The sequence below is a fragment of the Aphis gossypii genome, chromosome 3, assembly GCF_020184175.1.
Source record: "Aphis gossypii isolate Hap1 chromosome 3, ASM2018417v2, whole genome shotgun sequence".
In the NCBI taxonomy this organism is placed as follows: Eukaryota; Metazoa; Arthropoda; class Insecta; order Hemiptera; family Aphididae; genus Aphis; species Aphis gossypii.
Window position 1 is genome coordinate 11,336,484 of NC_065532.1, and position 22,528 is coordinate 11,359,011.

General features: G+C 26.3%; 1 protein-coding gene and 3 long non-coding RNA genes across 7 annotated transcripts; 2 read left to right on the plus strand and 2 right to left on the minus strand.

The window, feature by feature from the left end:
- Positions 1-1,439: 1,439 nt before the first annotated feature.
- Positions 1,440-7,100, minus strand: LOC126551325 (uncharacterized). Its single transcript, XR_007605210.1, has 3 exons — positions 7,014-7,100; positions 6,438-6,586; positions 1,440-1,912 (listed from the first exon to the last, which is right to left on the minus strand). It is a non-coding gene; the product is annotated as an uncharacterized LOC126551325 (long non-coding RNA).
- LOC126551324 (uncharacterized) lies at positions 4,784-11,552 on the plus strand. Of its 3 annotated transcripts, none has more exons than XR_007605209.1 (4): positions 4,784-5,397; positions 6,910-7,396; positions 11,267-11,373; positions 11,457-11,552. It is a non-coding gene; the product is annotated as an uncharacterized LOC126551324 (long non-coding RNA). The 3 variants fall into 3 exon arrangements; XR_007605207.1 differs by lacking the exon at positions 11,267-11,373 and having other exon boundaries at positions 4,801-5,397; positions 6,910-7,100; positions 7,162-7,396; XR_007605208.1 differs by lacking the exon at positions 11,267-11,373 and having other exon boundaries at positions 4,791-5,397.
- LOC114120591 (ATP synthase subunit alpha, mitochondrial-like) lies at positions 10,884-15,557 on the minus strand. The gene is made up of 10 exons (XM_050204377.1): positions 15,282-15,557; positions 14,031-14,156; positions 12,985-13,097; positions 12,495-12,836; positions 12,275-12,423; positions 12,020-12,189; positions 11,644-11,958; positions 11,435-11,579; positions 11,160-11,277; positions 10,884-11,072 (listed from the first exon to the last, which is right to left on the minus strand). Exons 1-10 carry the CDS (start codon positions 15,345-15,347, stop codon positions 10,964-10,966), a joined length of 1,653 nt encoding a protein of 550 aa, XP_050060334.1. The 5' UTR covers positions 15,348-15,557; the 3' UTR covers positions 10,884-10,963.
- A 5,097-nt stretch (positions 15,558-20,654) lies between these two features.
- LOC126551220 (uncharacterized) lies at positions 20,655-22,363 on the plus strand. Of its 2 annotated transcripts, XR_007605086.1 has the most exons (4): positions 20,655-20,795; positions 21,447-21,685; positions 21,747-21,922; positions 22,132-22,363. It is a non-coding gene; the product is annotated as an uncharacterized LOC126551220 (long non-coding RNA). The 2 variants fall into 2 exon arrangements; XR_007605085.1 differs by lacking the exon at positions 22,132-22,363 and having other exon boundaries at positions 21,747-21,936.
- The last annotated feature ends 165 nt before the right edge of the window (positions 22,364-22,528 follow it).

The window sequence follows — 22,528 nt, forward strand, 5'->3', positions numbered from 1 at the left end:
CAATAATGTTTTATTTATTTTGTAAATTTTCATTGAAATTAATGTAAAAAATTCAACAGTTATATTATACAATAATTATTTTAACTTTTAAACTTACAATACATTTTTAATTATATTATACATGTGATAAATACATTAAAATGCCAATCTAGAAATACATTTTTTTTTTGCAAATACTACTTAAGCTTTTAATCTATATTATAAATACAAGATACTTACTGAGTGATACCATATGTACGTCTTATTGAGCATTGAAAATTCTTTAATTTAATTTTCTAACTATTCTTCTGAAATTTTAAACAATATTATTTTTTTTTTAAAATTAACTCTTAGTATTCTATATTTATGATAATCATAACCATAATATATATAAAATAATTCACTTATATTGTTTATCTAATCGGTTACCCAACCAAAAAAAAACCTGTATTGGTTTTATTTTGTATGTTTGAATTTGATTCGTAGAATTTATAATTCACATCTTATATTCTTACGCGTAACGCATGATGATTAGAATTAAAATGCATTTATTTTTCTTGAATGTACGTATACTTTATTAAAATGCTTTTAAAATTGTGAACATATGTTACTTCAACAAAACACGTATGACTTACTAGTATAAAAATTCCTATAGCCTTATATCTTTCTGAAAAGTTTAGGCTCTGAGAAAAGCTGCACTGTACACAGAGTTGTAATCTTATTTATTTTTTTTTTTTTTTCCAATGACTTTTTAATAAACTCCAATAGGTATATAATATGTCATTGTGTTTGAGAAAATGAATTAATAAACACGATAATATTGAATAAGATTATGTTTTTAATAAATATACTAATATACTTATTACAGTATTGCACGTAGTTATGTACCTAAATTGCCTATACAACACGCCGTCTTACAAATGTATTTTAGGTTTCGAACGGAGTGATAAATGTATTGATTTTACAGTGATGTGTATGATGTTTTTTTGTGTCTATTTACACCATAACTTGTTGAAATAATGCTTCGATTTAAAACTTCAGGGGTGGTTTCCGGTGTTAAATTGAATATTTTTGATGAATTATAGAGCTCAAAAGTAAAATGGTTGCAGCACTTAGATTCAAAAAAATCGATTTTTTTATATAGTTTCTAACTCAAAATCGAATCATTATAAATACTTGAAATTTTCACCAAATATTTACATTAAATTTATCTATACGCGGTTAAATTTTAAAAATATTCTATATTAGCTATTTATAGACAACTGAAATATTCGATTTTTCTAAATATTTTTTTTTTTTTGAAATGTCAACAATAAAAAAACTTGAAAATTTAATACAAGGTTTGTTATAAGATGTTTTTGTTGTAATTAAAAAAAAAAATCAAAAATCATTAGTCACATTTTTTTTATAAACATTTAAAATTTAAATTTTTAAAAAATCTTGTAAATTTGCAAGTGATTTCGATATAAATAATAAATATCGAGTAAATATCGATTTATTGATATGTATAATTACTTATGAGACAACATAGAAAAAAAGCCATTGAATCATCCGATAGTTATAATAAAAGCAACGCCGCATAAGAAAAACTCCTTATTGTTAATGGCGGGTGACGTAGCCGCAACGACAAACCACTCGGAAAATATCTGATAAGCGTTTTTTGGTTCTTTTCCAAAACACGCGTTGTTTTTTTCAAACTGTCTCCATAAGCTTCGTGTTTTTCTCGACATCCTCGCTGTATCACTGGCGTCTTTGACGATAAGTGTAGGCTTATGCAAAGTGCAATGCTTCCATAAAACATTGGTTGGTGGTGGTTTAGTTCGAATTCGAGTATAATGTGGTTGATCTCCAAATGGAGGCTCTCGATAACTGACACCAATTTTGGTGAGTATTCATTACTGTACCAGATGTTAGAATATCAGCCATAAAGACACTATAATACACACGATTATTATAATTTTTCGTATTGTAGAACATTAATAAACTGTTAATAGTTTGACATTATAAATAAACTCTAAAACTATTGTTTTTATTTTCTAATTTATATTAGACAGTACAATTAAAATTAAATATTAACACTATATAATAATAACAAAAATAGTCATTATTAAAAACCTACGAATGTTTTTTTTCAAATTATTATACGATAAATTCTCGAGATACTCCGTTATTAAGAATTTATCGTATATAATAAATGTTACTCAAAATCCTAACTAATGGTTAAAAGTAATTTATCGATACAAACCACCAGTGTGTTTTTATTGCCTTCAAATAAAATAGAAAACAGCTATAATTAAAAAACTAATAATAACTGATTACGAGACAAAAATCTAATAATACACGCCAATAAAATTTTAACTGGCCCATTGGTGCAAACGTTATCCTTGTGATTGTGTAATGTATATGTCATCATATTAATTGACGAATCATCTCCGTTCAGAATAGCTTTTTTGTATAAAATTATACCTATTATTGCACTCAAATTCAACGCTTGTCCAAGGTTCACTCGATATCTACTGTACAACAGAACGTTACCCACTCGACCACCCTTTTAAAAAAAAAAATTAAATCGGACGAATATTATAAATTGTTAGTAAAATTATAAATATTAAATATTATAATAGTTTGTAAAACGAAAAATGAGCTTGGCATACACCTATTACCTTTATTATCATTCTCTGCAGTGGTTTTATATTTATTAATATATTATTATTAATAACACCTTGTAAACTTTTTAAATATCAGCAAGGTATGTTGATATAGTTATTCAATATAACTATCCATGAAATTTTCAAAACACGTTTTTATTTTTTATTTATGACATACAATTTATTTTATGCGATAAAACAGTTGGAATAACTCTGATGAAAAACGGCCATATTTATGTAACGATCGTGGCTCACTTTTCATTGGCCATACCATATAGGTTTAAAATTATGTATGTCACTTTATTTAAAGATTGTATTTCACTTGAAATCAATAAAGTACAAAAAACAGTCTAACAAAATTCTGTATTGCCAGAGGCTTGTTTGGTTATTCGCTTTGCAATATGCAATCCTAGATGATAGACACAAAATATTAGTGATATGTCATTTATTATGAGTCTGTACATTTTAAATAAATAACTTATTGTTTTAAATTAATAATTCTTATTAACATTACTTACTCACACACTCAATTTTATTATTTCAAATACAATTTAATATTTATTGTCAAGAATTACTAATACCGATTATTAACTAAAAAGTCAATAACTTAAAAGTTTATTCTAATTCAATTCAAAAATTCCATGTTATACTTGACAACTACATAATGTTATATAATAGAGGTACTATATTATGCGTACTACCACCATACTAAACGAATCTTGAAATATTAAAAATATTTATGGTCACTCATCCACGCCTACGCGTATATGGTCGTCTCTGGTCCTGCCCACAAAATATTTACGATACTCACACTTTTCATTGAAATATCATTATTATTATTCTCCAATTTCATCATCTACATCATCTATATCATCTATAATTTATTACATGAAGATGCGACACAATGACATAGTGAAATGCTCCGACATCGTCGTTATTATATATCAACACGTACAAAATAATGTGCGGTAAAATGTTTAATCGCTCGAGTCAAATGACTATACAAAATATATTATTTTCGATTAATATCAAATTATTATATGATATTTCAAACGTATAATATTATACGCGTAGGCACGTCTCTAATCCTGTCAGTGTAATACGAGTGAATAATTATATGTAAATCGTGTGGTGTGCAGACGACGAAATATTTTACGTCCCTTTGTACTCCTTGAGTAGGCCGTGATAGTGATGCAGACGCGTTGACGATTTCTGAGTTCATTTCTCTGCTGAAAGGGCTTTACGAATTTCCGGTGTCATATCAAGTACACGTTAACAACCACGATTTTAAAACGAAATTGAAATCCGAGAAAAATTGAACCAACCGTCTTCTAGTAACATTAAATATAAGTGACTAATGTTTCTTTGTTAAACGCGCTTATGTGTGACATGGTGGTACAAATCGAAATATAAGCACCGAGTCTAATGAGCGATCACAACGTTTAGCACAAAGCGAGCCAAAAACTTTTAAAAAGTAACAATAACGAAAAAATTTAAAATGATGTGTTGTTTTGTCAAATATCGTCTAAAAAATCGCTCTATTACTGTGTCTTATACGAGTTATTATACCTATGCATGGTGCACGGAGAGACTCTTTTATAGATGCCGACCGTAAATCGTACAATAATGAGTCAGTCAAAACTAATTTACAGAAATTCTTTCATAAATTCTACTGCGTTATAATTTCAACCTATAGTATAGTATAAACTTTAACCATTATTCGAGTTTCTGACAAAATAAAAAGTGATCTGAAATTCAAAATCAATGTAACTAAAAACTTTGGATTTTTATTTTACGTTATTTATCATTGTGAATTACAAACATCCACAAGTATTTAATGAATTGTGGTAGGTTCACTTAGTTAAGTACAAAATATCCGTTTTATAATAACTTTTTAATTCACTATAACATAATAATAATGTAAACTTGATTATATTATGTACTTATAAATACATACATTTCTATGGTTAAAGATATTTTAGATACTGATCAAAATATCTGTTTAAAAAATGTATGTTGGCTTTCCAAGCAAATACACTTATCTATAAAATATAAAATTTAATTTATCTAAAATGTTATTAACCAAGTATCAGAAATTTTAATTTTAATTTTTTTAAATATCTCACGTTTTACTATATCAATATCGTTTGGTTTTTACGTTGCTATGGCAATAACTTTTTAATTAATGATTTCAACAATATTTACATAGCCAAATTTTTTCGGTGTTCGAAATGTTTGTTGAATTTGGAGCATAGTTTTAAAGTTGAATTTAATTTCTTAAAAGCAATAAAATATTTATTCATTACATTTTAGTTTTGTTTACATATTCAGAAAAATAAAAATTTTCCAAGACTAATCAGGTTTAATAAGTTTTTTACAATATTATTTAACAGAAATATTTTTTCGTTGATTTTAATCAGTATTTTATTAAATTATACGGAATTTCTTGCATAAATTAAACAAAACAATATGTACTTTGAGTTTGCATAGTTAACAAACGAAAATAAAAATCATTATTTATAAGTATTGGAAATTTCCACTCATGCGTAAATAGTCGAGCCTTGCAAATATTCGATGATAATCACTAATCAATAATCGAAATAAATTCTGAATACGAAAAAAAATTACACGCTCAGAGATTGTTTAAAAACTGGTGATAAGATCATTATTCACACAATTGGATAAAACTATACAAATACGTTTATCGATTACTGAAACTAACACAATAAAGAGCAGACCACGAGCTCAAAAACGCTTTCAAATACTATAGGTACATCTCTCCTTATTGTTTATCATTATAAGATAATAGAATGCGATTCGATAATACTGTAACTAATGTAACTGTTGCCGACTTTCGAAAAAGTACTTTTACAGCTGTTCATTTCATTATATAGCTCCTATAGAGTAGATAAAAATTTTGTTTACAATAGAAATAGTACAGTTAAATGGAGAACCTTTGGTAAAATTATTCATAAAAGATAAAACAACGGTTACATCCAGTTACATCTCAATCACGTGGATTTAACTCGCTGGAATAAAATTTTATAGAATTAATAATTTATTACATTATTAATTATTGTCAATAATTGTACTCCATTTCGATCATTTGACTTTCAACCGTTTGAATTCGTTGAAATATCCAAATACCCGAATTCTGAGTAACATACATTTATTTATCTTTCATTTGAGTACTCGGCGATTACTAAAATTCAAGCGATTTCTCATAATTTGTGTATGAACACTTACGAGTTATTTTTTAACGTGCTTATCTACTATTATGGTCAATTATTTAATATTTAATGTAATTATTTAATTTTTTGAAATACTTATAGATATAATATTTAATTTGTTTGTGAAATATATATATATATATTTTTTTTTAATTTAACCATATTATACATCCTGATCGACCGGAATTTTTAATACTATTTATCATCTTGAATGTTACGTAAAAATGATGTAAGTATACTTATCAAATATTATTCTTTTCATAAATTTTCAGGATCAAAATGTTCATAAAATAATTATATGTATGGCATGTTCATTTAACAGTAATTAATAATAATAATATATTTTTCACCAGTTATAGTATTTAATAATGTTATCTAGTATTACGCATATAAATGTGTTTTTATTCCATTATCCATATAGGCTATTTTTTACTCGCCAGATAAAATAACAATAATATCAAACTATATAGAGTCGTTATAGTATAAATCTATACTATAACGCGCAATTTATGTCGCTTTTTATTAAGGCTGTAAAAAATTTACATAACTCTGTAAGATATAATAATATAATATTTGATACCTTTCTTGTTTTCTTATCGTCACTTTTTTATTTACGAGTGTTTACGTTAGCCGTAACGAATAACACGAATAAATGGCAAATTTTAATCATCCGGTCCCTTGAAGAAAATCATATAAAATATGAGTATAGGACGCGTATTATAATATATACTAAAAAAAAAAAAAAAAACACTCTAAAAACAAAGCTCAGAAAACATGGCCTAAAAATGTACTGATATTAATAATTTCCAAGCTTTTAATCTACTGTGTATCCCTCATTGCATTTTTCTACACTTCCTCTTTTTTTCCTTATTTCTACCTTTTACTTAACCTACCTATATAGAATAAATAACTGTTTCGCCACGACAACGTTATTATAATTTATTATGCTCGCCAACTATTTTATTTTTAGTCGTATTTAAAGCTTAGATTTTTTAAAAAAAACATTTTATTATCTATTTTCTGCATCAGCTAATTAGTTTTTAAATTTGGAGTGAGGCGTAGTGGTTGGTGCGATCATTTTGTTTTTCAACTCACTTACACTCGAACTGTCTTGCTTAAATATAATATGTGCCAATATAATAATGTCAATATTTACCCAAGACTCAAAACGCCTTTACAAAGAACACTTCAGCTGAGAACAGCGATTTCCACATTTTTGGAGGAACAGAAATAATTAAAATATGTATGTCGTATTATTAATTTTATTTCTGACAGCGTTTTGAATTTTTTTTTTCTTTTTACAGCCCGGTCAATTATGCGCGTGAACGAAAAGCGGAGCACAGTAAATAATTATTAGTGGCCATTATCACTGCGACCCGTGATTATATTTTTGATTTTTCACCAACGTAAACATATACAAGTAGAAGTAACCAAGGAATTTTCAAAAACATGTACACTGGAGTGCTTACCTCTAAGCTCTGCAGTACAATACTGTATGGTTGTGTATCGATTCAATAATGCTTGTACGGTAGCTATGCGGTACGTATATGATTGCTTGTTTATCGATAAACTAGTTATGAACCAATATAATTAATTTTAATGTATATAAAAGGCCTGATATTAAAAAAAAATTAAATAAAAATAACTTATAATTTACGATACTCAAATATCGTCAAATTTAAAAGAAAAGCCGTCTTCTGTTCTGATTCGATTATCTATACAATTAATACTACATAATAGTAGTGCATAACGAAATTGATTTACATAATAAAATACAATATTGCAGCCATTTGGCCCCTTTTGAAAATTAACAATCCGAGATTTACAAATTTAAAATAAATAAACCTCTTTGTAAATATTCTTTCACGTCCAAACAATTAATATAAATCCTCAATATGAAATAATAGCGATGGTTAATAATAAAACAATATAATAATAAATCGAAAATAGAATTTCTTTAGTAAAGAATAAGTGTTTTTAAATTAAAAACAAATAATAATAAAAATAATAATACAGAATACATAGAAGTAATATAGATCAAAATCGTATACAGTGCATTGAACTAGCTGTTGCAGCGTTTTTTTAGTGCTATTTTAATTAAATATTTTGAATAAATTACACTAAAATATAATAATTAAGTACCATATTATACGAATATACTACGAGAGATTATTTATTGTTCGTTATTTGTACAAAACATCTGTCGGCATTTAGATCACTTGGCTGGAAGTCAAAGTGCTCCAATATTTACTCAATTTTTAACATATCATATTTATTTCCGGTTACGTATGATATTAACATTTATTGATATTTTATTTTAATTTATATGTTTTAGATATTTTTTGCCTAATTCTTGTGGTTATAAACAAATCAATATACTTTTAATTTTGCTAAAAATACTTCATAATATTATGCACAGCGAACAAACGTGGGACTATGATTTTTAATGAATTATTACTAAACCTTTATACAGCGCTATTATACAGATAGTCCCACACTCGGTTATACTGCCAAAACTTTTGACCCTGTGGGTAGACTAACGTCTAAAAGCTTATAACATTCAAAGTAGACACTATAGTTTTATTACTTTTTATTAACTCATATTGGAGCACAAAAGTTGTCGTTAAAATTGCACCATATAATAATAATAATAATACAGTATTTGATAGGTATATGTAATATTTTTTTTTTTAATAATTACAACCATACAAATAACCCAATACCTCGAGTGATTAATAATTAATTGTAACAGATTATTAACTCTTAAAAAAGGGAAATATATGGAATAAGTCCAGGGAGGGTTCAAAATAAAGTGTATGTATAATTAGTTTCCAATAAAAATTACTTATACTGTTTTAATTAGATTCCGTATGCACAAATATGTAATAACTGTTACAGTAGAACCTCAATTATCCGTATTCGCGATTAACTGTGCTCTCTCTTCTGAAAATCCGTATGCATCAAAAGTAAAGAAATAGGCGCTTAATCAGTACATTATTGCAAGCGTATTCTGAAAACGATAATAATAATTAAACCATGAATAGACTTTGTTATACATAGGGTTAAAAAAAAATAATAATTACTTCATGTTTTGAGCTCTGGTTAGGTTAGGTTATAACAAGACAATGAACACACACACAAATATATAACATTGTTAAAAAAATAAATAAAAAGTCTCGATTGACAGTAGTTTTAATTTATCCGCGTGACCCCCTCGCCACCATTACCCCGAATAATCGAGGTTTTACTGTATTGTTAAAATCTGATGACTATGATTTTCAAAAATATGGACACAAAATATTTATATATTTCTGAATAAATTATATAATGGTTTGAATGTAATTTCAACAATTCAGAATACTTTATTTTTTTTTTTTACTAAATGAAAAAGATTCCCTGCAAACACTAAAAACTGAATGTTGTAAATGTACACTACATTAATTTTCTTTACTTCAATTTTTTTTGAATTCAGTTAGATTTTTAGTACATACCTATTTAATATTTAAATATTATTCAATACTTGAATTGTAAATATAACTTATTGCTTGAACTTGTATATATAGAATATTGACAACGGCGACGTGTGTAACCGTAGTCAATTTTTCGTGTTAATATAAACCTTAAATTTTTATATACACAAAATAGTTTATAATTCAATCTGATAAGATCCAATTTTACAATTCCTTCATAACGTATTAATATGATATATAATAAATATAATCATTGTTAATTTGAAATGTTTGTTTATCACAAAAATTTGAATTTCAATCACTTAAAAAAATACCTGTAGTTTTATACTATACTTTTAATTTATTTTTTAGTAATAAAAAATGTATGAAAAATATTTTATTTAATTTTCAAACCTTACTCTCTAAAATTAATTATTTTATACAATTTAAATAACAAAATAATTTTAATGATATTGATGAATTTTGTAAAAATTTTAACTTTTATATTGTATTTTCGTTATTTTCGTTATTTTTAATTTGGGTTTGAATAACTTACGAAGAACCTTATTAAAATAGAAGTTTGTTAACTAAAAAACAGCAAATGCATTACACACAAAATATGAAAATTTAGTAAACATTTCAAATCCATACAACTGTAACTACTTGTATTAATTAAAACAAAACAAAACAAAAAAACAAAATAGGTACTTTTTGTAAAAATGCTGTTCTGCATTACAGTTCCCATTTTATAAGTAGAAACGGAGAGATGAATTTATTGATTTTACAACAACGTGTGTGTGTTTTTTTGTGTCTACATATATAATAAGTAGTTGACAAGATGCTTCAATTTTTGTTTTGAAGGTAATTTAAAATAATCAGTGAAAATAAATAAGAAAAAACGGGAAATTTAAAAAAAAAATCTAATGTTATTATTAAAAAATTGTTTTGTAACCGTGGTTTCTTGTTGTTGTTTTTTCTTAGAAAAGGATTTAAAAATTTTACTAAAAAGTTCTAACTACTATTCTTATACTTCAACTATCTAATTCTAATTTATTCAATTTTCTATTAGACACTTCTTTCTAAGTTGAAACTTCAATCCAAACATATTTTCTCCCATAAAATATGTACTTAACACAAAACACGAAACAAAAGTACCCCACCTAGAGTCAAACATATATTATAATATGTAATGCTACATATTATTTTACATTATTAATTATTTTAAAAGTTATATTTTGAAATTTTAATCTATAGTCATATACTCATAGTACAGTACAATTTATTATTTCCCTATATCTCATAAGTAACTCGTCCACACTGTTTTACTTGTATTATAAATAATATGCTTAAATATAATAATAGCGCGATTTTAAAAAATAATTAATAGTTAAAAAAAACTATAGAAAATATTTTATGTAATATCGAATTGATTACTCTTAACATTTCATTATGTAGGTTTTTATACAAGGACATCTTAAACAGACATATGACTAAATATTTCGATAAATTAATATTTTAATTTTTAGATAGGTATTCAAACTTCATCACTCAATAAATTTTTTAATTTTTTTCAAATTAATTTTACTTACACTTTAATTGTAATCATTAGAATAAAAAATAACTATACATTAATTTCAGTTTATTCTATTCGAACATTTTAAAATGAAGCTAAGAAATTGACAACAACAGATTTTAATTTTTCATCTGTTTCATTTGTGATTTTCCCTTCTTTTGCGATTGTTTCCAATAATGATTTCTCGGAGGTTCTAAAAATATATAAATAAAGTTATTATATATTATGTACTTAATGTATTGTTAATTAATAGTTACTACACAGTATTTAAAATAAGTACTTTATGTGTTGTAAGAATTCTTTTTCAAAAGTAGTTATTTTGGATGGGGCTATTTTATCAAGGAATCCTCGTACACCACAGTAGATAACAGCAACTTGTTCTTCTAGGGCCATTGGTACTAAGATACAAATTTCAATAGTCTTATACTTAATAAGTGTCAAAGAATCGATATATACAATTATTAATTTACACGCAGTAATTTTTCATATGAAAAGTATTAATAATAATATCAAATAACACTTTGATTTAAGGTTCTAAAAAATTTTCTTTCTTACCGTATTGTTCTTGTTTTAACAGTTCAGTCAGGCGAACACCGCGGTTCAAAAGTTTTTGAGTGGATGCATCCAAATCAGAACCAAATTGAGCAAATGCTGCTATCTCGCGGTACTGGGCTAATTCCAATTTCATGGAACCAGCTACCTACAAATTATTATTGAATTTATTTCATATAAAAATTACGGATCAAAATCTTATCTTTACTTACTTGCTTCATGGCCTTCGTTTGGGCAGCAGAACCGACTCGAGACACAGATAAACCTACGTTAATAGCTGGACGAATTCCTTTGTAAAATAATTCAGTTTCCAAGAAAATCTGCCCATCAGTGATAGAAATGACATTAGTTGGAATGTATGCAGATACGTCACCAGCTTGAGTTTCGACTATAGGTAAAGCGGTCAAAGATCCACCACCCATAGCATCGCTCATCTTAGCTGCTCGCTCCAAAAGACGGGAATGAAGGTAGAACACATCACCAGGGTAGGCCTCACGACCGGGTGGACGCCTCAATAACAGAGACATCTAAAAAAAATTATTTGAAAATATAATAATTAAAACAAATTTATTCAAAATGTTTATATACTTGACGGTAAGCAACAGCTTGTTTAGATAAATCATCAAATACGATAAGAGCGTGCCTATCACTATCTCTATAAAATTCACCCATGGCACATCCAGTATACGGGGCGAGGTATTGCAAAGGAGCAGCATCGGAAGCTGTAGCTGCTACAACGATGGTATATTTCATTGCGCCTAAAAAAAAAATTTTTTAAGATTCACAATATATAAGTCAAAATCAAAACTCGATTAATAATTTTTTATAAACATTTGTGCTAACCGGTGTCTGTAAGCCTTTTTACGATTTGGGCAACAGTTGATCTCTTTTGTCCAATAGCAACATAGATACAGTATAGTTTCTTCTTTTCGTCTTGAGCATCATTAAACCTCTTTTGGTTGATTATGGTATCAATAGCCAAAGCAGTTTTTCTAAATAATAAATATTGTAATTTTTATAATTTTTACTTAATAAACAGTTATACAACCATACAACTACTAACCCAGTCTGCCTATCACCAATGATCAATTCTCGCTGACCACGTCCAATGGGCACGAGTGAGTCAACAGCCTTAATGCCAGTCTGCATAGGTTCTCGTACAGCCATGCGGGGTATGATACCAGGAGCCTTTCTACCCACGCGGTATCTAAGCTTAGATGTCAATGGTCCTTTACCATCAATAGTATTTCCTAAGGCATCAACCACACGTCCAAGCAGATCGTCACCGACTGGTACATCCACGATAGCACCAGTACGTTTCACAATATCTCCTTCTTTGATTAGTGTGTCATTGCCGAATACTACAACTCCTATATTGTCAGGTTCCAAGTTAAGAGCCATACCCAAATAATCAAAAAAAAAAAAAAAATTATATTATCTTATATAAAAAATACAAGTAAATTGATGCTCACATTATAATAATATGTTTATTCTAAAATATACAAGACTATAAATTTTAAACATTTTAATTTTTAATAAAATCAATTCAAACCTTTAATCCAGAGGAAAATTCTACCATTTCTTCTGCTTGAACATTTTTTAATCCATAAACACGAGCAATTCCATCACCAATAGTAATAACGCGGCCAGTTTCTTCTAAATCGGCCTATATTAAACATAATATTAAAATATTTATATATTTTCATTAAACTTTAAACGAATCGAAAATATATTAAAGATTTCATAATAATCTGTTTTTTCTTGTGTATTTTCATTTTTTTTTTTTTTTTTTTTGTATTAAAACACTTTTCTAACTTTTCTAGTTAAAAAAATTGTCTTATCATCAAAATTAAAGGATGTAAAATTAGATTTAGTTGGGAATTTAAGAGGTTGAAAATAAAAATTCTTGGTAGATACTTTTAAATAATTAGGAAAAACATAAAATATAGAGCCGTTATGTTGGTAACTACTTAGCTGTCCAAGTGTAGAATGTATCTAGTAATGGATGTGTTAAATTTGAATTCAATTATAAATCATTGTATTTGATAAAAAATGGTCGAGCAAAGATGTTTCAGTTTATTGGTAACCGAGGTTACCAGATAGTTTATTAATTGAATAATAATATTTAAATGTGAACAAAAATTTATACTTTTTTTGTATTTCCTTGTAGTTTTTATTAATTACAGCGAATTTTTAATTTTGACCACCTAAAAACGAAATTTAGATCTAGTTTTCTACCAGAAATTTAAATCGAAATTGATCATTAAATCACTTTTTCTACTAGGAAAAGTATTAAATTACATACTACAAAAACACACATTATTTTAAAATCTATGTAATCTTCGATAAGCTTAAAAATAAACTTATGAAAATTTATTAACATTTGTAAAGTATTATTATTAAACCCTATGGTAATCTGAGTTGTTAGACCATATTTTTTCCGGAATTGTTTTTTATCGAATACAATGATTTTCCATTAAATTAAAATTTAGCACATATTAATTACAGTAATCTGTTCAATAATGAGGTGCAGTACACATTATACTTACTTTAATGGATTTTTTAGCCTTTTATACATATAAGTCTAGACATTACATACTTTAGGTGGAGCTCCCAAAATTCTTTGTTCCAAAATAGAAGAAATTTCTGAAGCTTGTACACTGCATGTTATATGCAATGGCCGACAGATGAGTTTTAATGTAGTCCTTGAAGAAGTTCTGTTTATCTAAGCATAATTAATATAATTATTAAAACCTAATTTATTGATAGTTCAATAATATCCAAGAGTAATAGTATTTTAAGTCAAAGTTAAAAAAAAACCATTTTTTAATGAATAAGTATCTAATAAATTTTGTTTGTATTTTCCATCATTGAGTACATACTATTAGATTTAAAGCGGAGCAATGACTACATAGATTTTACTATAAGTAGTGTATATGTATTGTTTTTAGTTTGTGTCTGAAGGAACTTTTTCTAATAGAAAAGATGCTCCGATCATAAACTTCAAGGGAAGTTTCTTGTAAAACATTTTATATATAGTTTGTACTTTAAGGGAATCAAAATTAGAAATTTCTCAGTACTTAATAAAATAATCATGAAGAACGATTAAAAATCACGACGTTTCTTAAAATTGTATTATTGTAACTATAAAGTTACATCGTCTCCATTCAGAATTATCCAGAACTTATCACTTATCAGAGTTATAGATATTGCAACGTTGATGATATAATACTAATATTTATAGTGAATGTTAGAATAAAACATGTAGGTAGTTACTAGGTAAGTACAAATTTAACTTTGATTTTGGAAATTACTTTCGTTAGGTAATATCTAAACTTGGAAACTATGAAATAAAATAAAAAATAAAATAAACTAATAATATTCTTACTTCGATCAGTTAACTTTTTTTATTTTTATAATCGTCTTAAACTGACTGTGTTTTATTTTTATTTTTACAATAGTAAAAAATAGTTCCTACTAAAGTCTAAACCAGTAAAACTCGTGTGCTTAATTAAATTATATTCCCAATAGTTTAATATGAAAATGCACTTTATTGACTTATATAAAACTATAAATATTTCAATAACAATCAAATTTCATAAGAGAGTTAAGTTGTATAAATAAATGTGTTTATTTTATAAATAGACTATATGTAAAAAATAAGTAAAAAAATCTTATATATAATTTCCAACGTCAATAATTTATGTATAATAGTAGGTGATTTATTAATATTATTAAGTAAAATTGAATTAAGAAAATATCGAGTACTTTTGGAACATTATCAGTTAATAAATTTATGATGTACTCGTATATATATATATAAGAATTAATACAAATTAATTTATTTTACCTGGGGTAAAGTGTTGTTAAATTGTTTTCCGATTTCTGCAGCGAAACGAAGCGATTGACCAAACATCTTTATAGTATTTTGTATTTAAACGTGATCGTGCACTATCATACGATAAAATACAAATAATATGGTCGCAACTATGGTGTATGGACTAAGATGGAATGGACTCAAAAATATTTTAATATCTTATTGGTGTATAATTGTGGTGAAGTCTGATCATCATATTCCCTAGAATTCTTCCCAATCTATTAAAAATGCATAGTGTTTAGTGATATCTAATGATCAGTTAATTATGTTGCATCTATTTATTTATGTTTACTAGTAAACACTAATTGTTATATTATGAGTCATGACAGAGTAAGTTTATTCTACATATAGAAGTTAGTAACATGACAAAATAAATATACATATTTTGTCTAGGAGACAAACCACTTAGTACATTGAACAATGAACAATGTACAGAATTTAGTCTTTATCAAGAAGATTAAAATATAAATTTAATAAAATTAATTAATAATTATAGTATAATTATACTACTAATCTGAAATCTTACTATAAGTTATATTATTATTATTATACTAAATTATGATTATAATATTACTACAATGCTACACTAATAAACCATATTTATATAATATAATATAAAATATTATCATATTATATCATTATATATTTTGATATTTATATTTACTATATTCCATTTGAAGCCCAATGTCCAACACAATGAAAAAATTATTATAACTACAGCATTAGTTTTTGAGTCAATTTTTACTTTTGTGTTGTTAGAGCCCTAAAAACCACAATCAATGACTACAATTAACAGCTAAATGAGTAAACGTTTTTATTATTCTCATTAAATTACTAAAGTCCAAATGAGACTCATTTAACCTTGAATTAATGAGAATAATATAATAAATAAATACAAAAAAAACAAAACATGTCAATAATTATAACTATTGTACATTAAAATGGACATTGATCACGTAGTACTACAGTGTTAACAAATAAGTAAAGCTCCAGTATATTGGTTGAAATTACACATGAAATAAATACAATGAAATACACAATGATGATAGGTTCTATACTTAAATTATTTAAAGAATAATTATAAAATAATATTGGCCGTTTAATCACAAGGATCTTTTTGGAACATTGTTTTCAATTGAACGGAAATACAGTTTGATTTCCTGATTCAAAGTACTGTTGCTATATTCAGGTAAGTCTGTGAACTTATCAAATCTGTAAATTGAAAATGTGTTTTCCAACTTTGTTTTGTTCAAGTTAATGAAAAGACAATGGTACAGGGAAAGACACAGATCAGCTAGTGCAACAACCAAAATAACATTGAATATTAGTTATTAACTGTTTACATAATTTAGCTGAAATATTTTAAAATTTTATTGAGTATTATAGAAAATGATAATTTGATCAACAATAGAAAATTTAGAATTTCTAAAATTAATACTTTTTAAATTATAATTAAAAAATGTAAGTCATTTGATGATAAATTTCATCAAAACTTCAGACGATCTATCATAACGGGACGCAATATTAAAAAACCATACCTATACTGATTACAGGTTATAACGTTATCCGTCCACTTATAATATAATATAGTCAAATTATCCTTTAGAAATCTGGTATTTGACTATTTGAGTGTATATACTACAAATATACATGAATAGACTGCATATTACTGATGTATTATCATAATATTAAATGCACAATTAATTGTATTGATTGTAGTTCAGGCAACGCATATGCACAAATATTTATAATAATCATCTTCAAGCGCTTGCCAAAAAAAAAAAAAAAAATATGCGTAGGAAATTTTGGGAGCTCGATATACTGTAGAGTAAATATTGAATAAACCCATTATTTTAATAATACTATTAAACAAAAAAATGTTTTAAAAAATACTTGTTTACTTTTAACCTCTGTAAGTACAAACTACTCGTATTTTGAATTTACTTCCACAAACTTCCCATGATTAACAAACCATCAGTTTATATTTCTAAGGATATCTTATTGTAAATTTTATATTATTATTAGTAATACCAACTCATATACTTTGCTAAATTATTTTTAACCTAGAACTAATATTGAAAAGTAATGATTATAATCATATTATTTTATATTGCTTTATATAGTAGCAGTAATTAGGTACTTATTACTTGTTAACTAATAAGTCAATACCAACGTAGTGGCATTATATTAATTTTTTTTTTTAAATACACATAGTTTTATGCAGTATATAAAAACAACAAATTCTGTCCATTTCCAACATGAAAATCTCAAGCCAACTAATTTAAAAAGTGGACCAATTAGCATAGTATTTCAAGATTTTGAAAACCAATTTTCATTCCTTGACAGTATATTATATAAAAATCTTTCTTTTTAGAATTAAAAGTTATTTGGACATAAAAACAATAGCAATATGTTGTCGTTGCGGAAATTGTCAGTTAGTGGTTGAAATATAATATTTCGCTCTGCCTTACAATCATTTTAGCATTGTTACGTTATATAATAATATAGACCCATTGATAAGTTTAACGGAAAAACTTTTGATGAAACGCAATGAAAAGCGAATGAGTCCCAGATAACCAATTCAAATTCGACAATCGATCTGACAAGCTAACAATAAAGGGATTTTGAAGAAAGCGAAAATTTTAAATCCGAGCAAATTTATTCGATGAAGCATAATGCTATCAAAGCATTACATCAAATATGCTAAATATAGGGATAAAAATCTACATTCGTTATGAAAATAATACACTAACCATTTATAAAATGATATTCTCGCTAGAGATGATCCATTTATAGTATAGGAAAAATTGAAAGGAGTTTGACGTTTAGTAAGTTACATTGACTGACATTTGATCGCGTTTAATAACAACTCAATTAGTTTAGCCAATAACAACTAACTTTCTAAGCTCATTTTGAAGACAGCGGCAATATGTCACGAAGTAAATTTACGAGTAAAGTCTTAAGTCATCAACAAAAACTATGAAATGGCAACACCGAAAAGCATTTTTTTATAGCATCTATAAACAAGACAAATATGAGAGGGGTGACCATTATTACTAGCTTGGGACCTAAATTCAAATTTGACAACAACTATTCACGAGAGTTGATTGATTGAACTGCAGATTAGCATTGATTATGTTCAACACTACAATAGCATAATATGAAGAAGTAATTTCCGCGTGTGCGAATAAAAACCTCGTATGATGCATTTTCAAATCATGGCAGTATGCTACTATCGAAAATATCTTTTGTAGATACTTAGCTACGTCATGTTTTTCCACATCTAATACGGATAACCGATTGTTACAACTCACAAGAATCAAACCCCGGTCACAATACACGGTATTATGTTTACTACGAGAGTGCTGATTTACCATATTTCAGCTGTAATTCCTGAAACAATAATAATATGAGTAATATTATTGCACATATACATATAATATTATGTGTGTAATGTGCATGATTACAATATCGTGTTATAACTTGATATTATGTATGGAAAATGTGTGTGAACTAAAGCGTTTACTTTTCCTAGAATCAAGTCGTGGGTATCCTCCAAACCTTTTCGAAGAAGTGTCTATATATAGTTCCTTCTAGAGCTTTTATGCGGTGTGTGTGGTGAACTGCAACGACAGGTGGGCTTAGGAACTTAGTTATAAAACAAAATGCGTAATATTTTACAACCAAACGTGTCGATAAATACTGTATTGTTTACATAAGTACCTATATATACGAAGCTATAATTTTTATGTTTTTCACGGTGAAGTAATCCATAGTATCGACGACTTATGGGTGTACAATGTGTATATTAAATCCAAGAAAATGCATACATAAAACATTTTAAATTAACCAAATTCGATTGTATGTGTAAAAATATTTAGATTATTCAGTATATGAAAGAATATGAAATTGTTATACAAATATTTCAGTATTTCAACCACTGGCTTCTCGGATACTATTCAATTTACAAGCCCTTAATATCTGATTGATAAATGTAATTTCCCTTGAATAACCCACCCCTAAAAATAACTCACAGACCATATCTCTCAAAAATCGTCTCAACACGCGTCCACTTGTAAGCTTTGAAAATTACAAAAAAATTAGGCCCCAATAGGAACAATAACATTATTATTTAAAAAAAAAAATCTTGCCGTTTACATAATACGTATACGTTTGCAAAAAATTTTCAGGATTTTCAGTTGATCAGATTTCGAGTTGGTGAAACAATGATATATACTTATGATGAAACTGTCACAAATGTTTCCGGAAGCGAATTTATTGACTTTTTCACGCTCTAATGTGCAGTGCCTATGTAATATAAATGAGAATCAATGCTCATATGACGAAATGTTTTTTTAAAAAAAAACACGTGAAATAATACCACGTAGGTAGAAGTTTTGTGAAGATTATACGGAAGTAATGGGATATATATACGGCATATATTCACTTCCCAAATTTATAAAATTATATATAGGAATAAAATAAAAGTCAATACTTGGCTACAGCATAGCTGTATATTTGCTGAAAATACGTTATGCTTATAAAATACGCATAAATGGAACAATATTATTCTACATTCCTACATTTTAGTTCAAATGTCTGATTTGAGAACCTATCATTGATAATCGATTCAAAAATATAAATTTTTAAATATAGAATCTCCTTATTCAACAAATAGATGTAAATTACGAGTCCTTAAATATTGAAGTCTATAAATTATTAATTTATTATTACGAATAAATAATTTTAGTATTAACTTAAGTAAGTGTAATAAATATGTAGTATATGTTAAAGAACATAAAATATATAAAGGGACCACCCACTTGATGAATAAAACAATAAATCGTACATGAAAAGCCGCAAGTCGGTAAATAATCAAATATCAGTAGAATAGATCTTGCACGAGAAAAAATCGTAGTGGCTCAATATTGAATTGTATTGAAATTGACAAAAACTGTAAAATATTATAAGTATATTAATCGTTATGCGCTATAGTTTTTAAATAATATGTATACACAAAAAAAATAATTATTATTATATAATAAATTTTAAACCTTTTAATTAAATAATAAGCTCTTTAAATATTGTTATTTATTTTTAATTGGTCGGGAATGATGGACAGAGCCTCCAAGTCGTGCAACAAACAGTTAATAATTAAGCATATTCTTAAAAATATATTTACGACTTTGCCACTAGATTTAGGTTAGGTACACATACAATATAATTTCTCCTATAAAGGATGAAGAGCATGATTTTAATTTATGTTTGTTTTTACTGCCTTAGCCACGAAATGAAAATAAATTGTTTACATATAATTACGTTCGTATAAAGTATAAGAAATAACCGACTAAACAGTATGTATAAAATATGTTTAAAATATGTAAATTAATTTTATGTAAACAAAAAAAATTTTAGATTCTAAATAGATACAATTGTGGAGAAGTGCCTATTCGTGGATAGTGGTAAACTGATAATAATCAATCATAGGTAGGTACCAGTTGTAAATAGATATGCAGTTATAATATTTTTTAAATACTACAGCATACATTTTTCAATTGAGTTTATATTTCTTGTAGAAATTACGCGATTAATGAATTGATTGTCTATAATTGTTAGTTATTAATTATTATTAACTTAAAAGTATCTAATATAATAAAATATAAATTAATGAAATCTTAATCTATATTAATTATCGTTGCAACTACACAAAAATTACAACAACATTTTTCTATTATAGTTAACTAATTGTATTATAACTTTAACACATATTATGTAAACCTAATAAAATTGATTCTTTTATTAATGATTGTTGTGAATTAAAAAAGCATGTAGGTACACCGTGTAAGTATTTATTTTGATCTTAATATTAAATTATAATTAACTAAAATTATTATGATACTTAATCTATGTGTCTAAATGATTTATACAAATAAATTATCTGTATAAACCGACTTCGCCAAAAAAAAATATATATGTATAATATAAACACGGAATTATGTGAGTATATCTCGGTTTTATTGTACCTCGATCCTCGATCAAATTTAATTCAAACTAAGCGTACTTATTTAAATATTTCTTATGTTTCTAAAAATAATCCCTGAAAACTTCGTTATAACTCATAATTCTGATATTTTGTAGATAATCATATATATATCTATACTCAAGGATGTAAACCTCGAAGTAAAGTTTTCAAAACACGCATTTTTAAGAAGAACTCACACATGGATGTTTTGGCTCAATTTTTTTATTTGTATAGCGTTACCATTGGTGACACGAAATAAAATAATTGTTATAATCACGTAACATTTTAAAACTATATCCTGTATGTATTTGGTATATTTACAAACATAAATGTCAACACTGAACAGAATCAGTTGGTAAATACTAAATTAAATATTATTATCTTCATATTAAAAAAAAAAAAAAACTACTCTACAGGTACAATAGCAAACACCACACGCGCAAGCTTTTGCTATTATAATACAATAAGCCAAAATATTACCAAAATGTAAATACTATTGCCAACTCAGTTATGTTGGCGAGAATAACGGATTTTTAGTTTGGTTTAATAAAGTGATACTATCAAGGAAGTTATTATACATAATATAGCTACAGTTAATTATGATTATCTCTGTTTCTAATGTTCATACTTTGAATGAAAGTTAACAAAAAAAAAATCTATACGCTGCAGATATAAAATATGATAATTGATAAAACTAACGTTATGCTATTGTAGCATTACAGTAGTAACACATCTCAGTATCATAATTATTACAACGCGAGTGGTATTTTTTTGTCAACTGTAGTACTTTTACTTTTTAAGGACTTGGCAATGAAGATGGAAACAAAAACTTTTGAAATAAAAAAAAAAAAGCACATACGCCAGTTTTTATTTAAGTACTAGATTTGATGTTAAATCGATGTTTCCCGCTTGAACAACATGAACACATTTATTTTATTGTTTCAATAGAAAGCGTTTCAAAATGTGTATTATAATTGTACTCTTATATTATTATGTCTTTCAAAAAGTAAATGTACCAATACTAACTACGTTTGAAATAAGAGTTAATAGAAATTTTTTTATTAATAAGCGTTTAATAGTAATATAATTGTCTTTTGTGTAAGTAGGTTCTATTTTTTTTTTAATATTATTAGGTGACTTAAATTATATAAAGTAATTATAATTCTTGTGATCTATCTACCATAAAATATATTTTTAT